This window comes from Mesoplodon densirostris, chromosome 14, assembly GCF_025265405.1.
Source record: "Mesoplodon densirostris isolate mMesDen1 chromosome 14, mMesDen1 primary haplotype, whole genome shotgun sequence".
Lineage (NCBI taxonomy): Eukaryota > Metazoa > Chordata > Mammalia > Artiodactyla > Ziphiidae > Mesoplodon > Mesoplodon densirostris.
This window is the reverse complement of record NC_082674.1, coordinates 79,057,239-79,063,238: the sequence shown is the minus strand read 5'-3', so window position 1 is coordinate 79,063,238 and position 6,000 is coordinate 79,057,239. Positions and strand designations below refer to the sequence as shown.

The window sequence follows — 6,000 nt, the reverse complement described above, 5'->3', positions numbered from 1 at the left end:
GAGAAGAGTACAGTGTTTTCCAAGACATGGAGGTAAGAGCATGTGTGCAGGAATTGAAATTCTGTACAGCTGAAGGTGAAGTGTGGGGTTAAGCATGAAACGTCTCTGTTATCCAGTCATGCTTTAGGTATTTGTTATGGACCATCTACATGTCAGACACACGGAAGATACTGTAGAGGAAAAAAAGCAAATTCCCTCTTCCCAGAAATATTATTATTATTATTATTGGCCATGCCACACAGCTTGCAGGATCTTAGTTCCCCGACCAGGGATTGAACCCAGGGCCATGGCAGTGAAAGTGCCGAAGTCCTAACCACTGGACTGCCAGGGAACTCCCAGAACATTATTTTCTAGAGAGGACAGATGACAAACAAATACAAAACCAAGTAAACATAAATAATCAAGGAAAGTTCTATGAATGAAAGGAAACACTGGTAAAGTGATAGAGGATGGGTGGGTGGGAACCCAATTTAGATAGGGTAGTCAGGAGGACTTCTCTGAGGAGGTGGATTTCAGCTGAGTCTAAAGAATAAGATGGAGCTGGCAGTGCAGAGAGGGGCAGACAGACAGGCAGAGCAATCAAGATGGTGGGAAGTCCCAGTTCAAATGCTGGAGACTGGGGGTAGCTGGGGGCGGTGGGGAGTGAGGTGGGTAAAGCAGAGATTGGCACTGATATTTGCTCCAGTAACCTTTTGATGGAGAAATCTGAAGCGGGGGAGACTGCCCCCGAGAGGATGCAGGAGAGGCCACAAGTTTGTAGAGACCAACTGTAGTGAAGATGCAAGTATTTTTCCTTTTTCCTGCATCTTAGCCAGAACTTTGCGCTAATTTCCAAATTCTGCCTAAAACGTAGGATTCAAGTATCACCTCAAATAACTTTTCCTCCTGCAGGCCAAGGTGGAGGTGGTTGAACTATGGGTGGGCGATTGTAGTGGGATCAGTTTCGAGGCTGTCAAGCAGAAAGAGCTTTATTTGGGGTCTTAAGAATTGCAATTCGGGAGACACAGATTCAGGTAAAACTCAAGAGTGTTCTGGGGAAGAGAAAGAGCCAGGAGCTTATACGGACAAAACCACAAGGTTATAAGAGCTGTCTAGCAAGAATTGTAATTGACTCTGAATGCAGGTAAGAAAATATTTGTCCTGAAAGAATAGGCTGTCACGAGTTATTTTAGGGTAAGGGTCCCAATAAGTAGATAGGCTGTCTGGAGTTATTTTAGGGTAAGGGTCTGATAAGTATCCTGAGCTTCTGGCAGATGTTCTGAATGCCTGCTTTAAGACAGAAAGTGGTCAGCTTAGATGTGCATAAATCACACTTCCACAACGGCTTCCTGACTCCATTTTAGAGAACTCTCTTACCGACTTCATTTTGATTTTCCTTTCAGAAGGTCCAGGGGCTGCCAGCCTCAGGGGTCATGGCAAAGAGAATCCAGGTGACCAGGGCGATAACACAACTTTTACCGGTGCCTTGCACACAGAAGAGGGAGAAGACCTGAAGTGACTTTGAAGGAGATGAATTCATGGCAGACAGAATGGATTCCACCAACATGGAGGAGTAGCACAAAGGCTAGTGCTTTTCAAAGACCTCTAAGTAGTTTATATGGCTGGTGTTAGCAATAGCTTTCTCACCTGTAAAATGGGGACAATAAGAATTCTCTGACCCTCCCTATTCCCTCTGTAAACAAACAAACAAAAGGACAAAGAGTCTCACTCATCATCCAGTTACACGAAGGGCTAAATCTCAATCCTGCAGTTGCCCCACCAACAGTGCACCCTGAGGGGAATTCAGGATGAAGAAAAACAGTATGAAGCATTCTGTGTTTTGGATACATGGCCCCTAGGTAGTTAAGATGCATATCTAAGGAAGAATTTCAATGACCCTAGATTCTTGGATCTTCCCATATTTGGGGAAGCACTAAAATCATTAACTTGAGATATATTCAATATATATATATTTAATTATTAGCAGTCATCTTTTACCAAGATGTATGCTTAACTACATTTCCTAGATCAAAAATTCGTATGTATACATATACATATATATGTATACATATGTATATATATACGGGCCCCTCCCCTATCTCTTCGTAATAGTTCCACATAGCTGAGAGGTTATCTCCCAGGCTAGGGTCCCTAGTAAGGTCCCAGAATAAAACTGAAAGTCACTGCTCTTACATCGTGCGTTTTTTTTCGTCCACACCTACAGCAAGACACTTTACAGGTAGAAAAGAAAAGAGAAAGCTGTTAGGTTCAGTTAAAGCCCTTTTTAAGACAACAAGTATTGCAGGGTTTCTGCAGGTCACACGTATGTTCCCAGCCAGGCTCCATCTGGAGGGAAACCGTGCCCAGTGCAGAACAACATCTAAGGCTGGGCGTTCTAATTTGCAGCCTTGGGACTGCGGTGGGGGGCGGGGGGGGCCCTAAGGATGTACTAAAGTGGGAGCCGGAGCCCCCAGGTGCGTTTCCCTGTGGCGTCAGTCTAGAGAAGTCACTCCCAAAAGGACATCTCTAGAAGAGCGACTGCCCTGAGGCCTCGTCCACCACCGCCACGTTCTTACTTCTAGAAAAAACAACAGGGTCAGGTCTAACACTCCCTTCTCAGATGCTGGGGCAAAGAGAAAAATCTCCAGGATTGACCCCACCGGGGCTACTTGGGCGGTACAAGCCGTTGCGCCAATGCCTGTCGCCGAGATTTGCGAACCCGGTCGCGGAGCATTGTGGGGCTGGTAGTCCAGGCTGGGGCACGGCTTCAGGCCGATGAAGCCATAGAACTACATTTCCCAGGAAGCCTCGCGCTGCAGCGGACGCGGACCTAGTACGTCAGCTACCAGACTTCCGGCAGAGCCGGAGGCGGGACCGTGGCGGAGGCTGGAGCGGGGTGGCGGGATGCAGCGACCCGGGCCCTTCAGCACCCTCTACGGGCGGGTCCTGGCCCCGCTGCCCGGGCGGGCCGGGGGCGCGGCCTCTGGCGGAGGCGGGAACAGCTGGGGCGTTCCGGGTTCCCACGTGCAGTTGCCGGGACGCGCGCAGTTCGGCACTGGCAGCACAAGTACAGCTGGCGGGGACGCTAACAGCGTCTGCCCGGCCCCCTCCACGATGTCCAAGGCCGAGGAGGCCAAGAAGCTGGCGGGCCGCGCGGCCGTGGAGAACCACGTGAGGGTGAGCAGCTCAGGACGTGGGACGCCCGTGATCGGCCTGATGGGTTCTCGCTCTGGGCACTGCCGGGTGCGCCTAGTTCCTGGCAGGGAGGGGGCTGCGTGAGAGGGGAGCGGGTACGCATTTTACCCGCCTTGAGACCTGTTCCTTCAAGGCCTTTTAGATGTGGAATCGGTTGGGGCCGCGTCCCCTAAAGTTGTGCTATCTAAAGACTGCTTGTCAGGCCAGCTAAGTTTGCAAAGTGGAGCCTGGTGGTGTGCGTCTGATGTTTGGAGTGGGGTTAGTAGGGACTTAGCGTGTGGCTTCCTTTTCGACAAATAAGAGACTGGGACTGCGAGAGATCTTCACTCGCTTCACTGCCCTGGGAAGTAGGTGGGGAGCTGATTTTAAAAGTGTTCTGAAATTTTACTCCAGGAAAGTGCTTAGCTGGGCGCGCACCCGCTCCTGAGTGTACTCGCTGGAGGGAAGAGGAGACTGAGCCGAAGGAGAAACCCAGGCTTTAAACCTCCTCCTTTTGACAGGGCTCGGGTGGAAACTTGAAGTCTGGAGGACCCTCTTCTTTAAGGTCGGGATGTGGAGATGTTTAGCTCTTACGGGGCGAGGTCGTGGCCCTACTTGTTTGCTGTGTTGCGGGTGTGGTCCTCTTGGGTGGAGTCTTTTAACCCGAGCGCATTTGCTGTCAGCAGTCAGTTATCTTAATTGTAATACCGGCGGCCAAGTGGAGTATCTCTGCCCTTAGGTGGAGTTTCCTTGACTTTATTGGCTTTTAGTCCTTCTTTTCTGCTTCCTGGAAAGTGGTATCAGATTCCCTTTTCTCTAGTGATGCTACTTTATTCTTTACATTTGGTAATGCTTTCGTGTACAAAGTTATTTTGCCTAGATAGATGTTTGATCCTCCCACCGCCTGACTAAGTGGGAGGGGCGAGTGTGGTAACCTTTGGCTCAGCGTGTTCAGTAGGAGGAATGACCAAGAATCCTCCAGGACCCAAACCGAGTGACTTCCGTTCCAGTGCCCTTCCACCAGTAACACAGCTGCTCTGTTCTGGTTTAATAGTATGGTTAGCAATAGGATTTTCTATGGGGATTCACAGAGATAATGTGAAATGTGTAATCTGGCTCTCCTTTTGGGATTCACGTGCCTCAGTTGCAAAATTGGGACGGTAAGCTGAAATTTCAAAATGCCTGGATAAAGTGAATTGTAATGGGTAAATGTAATGGATAAATGAGATCTATACAATTAGAAAAGACCCATGTATTAGATTTCCTGTTAACCTATTTGCATTCCTGTTTGGTGGCATACCTCTCCCTGACCATTGTTTTATTATTATGTATTTGGTTAAATTACAATTTGCAAGCTCCCACCTTAGGCCAGAGCTGCAAAACACTGGATTCTGACATTATTGCATGAAGTTACCAGGCAATCCTGGGGAGATCTTCATAGGCCTTTTGGGGGCACTCATCCCAATCTGTTACACCCACTTTCCTTTGCAAACTTCTTTTCTGAGATGCCAACACTACTTGGATTTTGTATTTCCTGCTTTGTAACTTTGATTCATTCATTGCAGGTATTTGTTGAGTGCCTACTATGTGTAGGTAGTAGGTGTGGTGGTCAGAAATGTGGCTAAAGGGAGGAGGAGAGGCTGGTCCTGGATACTTTGCAGACAAGATAACTCAATTCAAAGCCACAGGTTTATTGAGCATAAACTTAATTCACAGCCACAAGTTGATTGAGCATAGTCCCGTACCTCATTGTCAAGGCTTAGCTGCTCTCTCCAGGGTGTATCCTTTTTTCCATCTAAGGCCAAGTTTTCCGTTAGCACTTTGTGTCTTGAAATTGTTTACTTGTTACACAACTCAGGTTTGGCCGCTCACCCCTCCAAAGATAAGTGTTGGTTGGAAAGAAAAGGTTACTTTATTCTGGAGGCCGGCAACCTGGGGAGAAGGCAGACTCCAAGAATCAACTCCAGGGGAGAAAGGGGAAGTTAATCGCAGTTAATCATTTGTGGAGGGGTGGTTCAGAGTCTTATCTTCCACTGAGTGCAGACTTTCTTCTGATCCGGTTGATGGTGAGGTAACTGGGTGATGGTTAGCCTGAAGTCTTGCGCCCATCCTGAATTTACCATCTTCCATCTGGGTGGGGCCTTAGTTCCTGTACAAGAACTCAGAGTTATATTGTTTTGTATATTCCTTGAGGAGGAACCGGGACCTTGCCTGTCGCAACACCATTGTTTCTTGACTGCTCCTCCTTTGTTTCTGCAGTCCCTTCCTTCCCTGATGAGCAACTGTTTGAATCTGCTCTTTGGAACTCAGGGGAGGTCAAGGAGGCTGAAAGAAGCCTATTTCCTACAAACAGGAAACGCAGGACATGGAAAGGATTTGTACGGGAGGACCCCATAGGGTCCTGCTCCGTTTCATACTCACTTGTGTAAGTTTATCAAGCTAGGTTGTGTGCGAGGTCCTGTTGGTTCCACCTTTGGAAGGTTCTTAGAACTGACCCTTCCTGTTGACCTGCCAACTTTCCCGGTTTAGGCTCTCCTCGTGGCCAGAAGATTGCAGTTGCCCTTATCTTGTCCCCTCTGTCGACCACCCAAGTGGTGCATTATCATCTTCTGAAGCTTTAATCTACTCTTGTCACTGTGCCCCTCAGGTGGCCTCATCCTAACCTCCATAAGACACATCAGGAGCATCTGTTGTAAACCAGTACTGAGGCAGGTGGAGGGAATGCACAGAGAAGAGGCTCTGGTTCTTGTCCTTAAGCCCACAGTCTTGTTTCTTTCTCTTCTCCCTTCTCTCCCATGTACCAGAACATTGAAAGGACAGACTACTGGCATAGAGTGTGTGTTTTAA

The 6,000-nt window shown here is 48.2% G+C and overlaps 1 protein-coding gene across 2 annotated transcripts in view; it reads left to right on the top strand.

Annotated features, from left to right (window-relative positions):
- The first annotated feature begins 2,855 nt into the window (after positions 1-2,855).
- RPIA (ribose 5-phosphate isomerase A) overlaps positions 2,856-6,000 on the top strand; it is a 31,716-nt gene continuing 28,571 nt past the window's right edge. For both annotated transcript variants that reach the window (XM_060117209.1, XM_060117208.1), the window contains exon 1: positions 2,856-3,156. In XM_060117209.1, the coding sequence (XP_059973192.1) occupies positions 2,884-3,156 (273 nt within the window). In that variant the 5' untranslated portion in view covers positions 2,856-2,883. The remainder of the gene's footprint in view (positions 3,157-6,000) is intronic.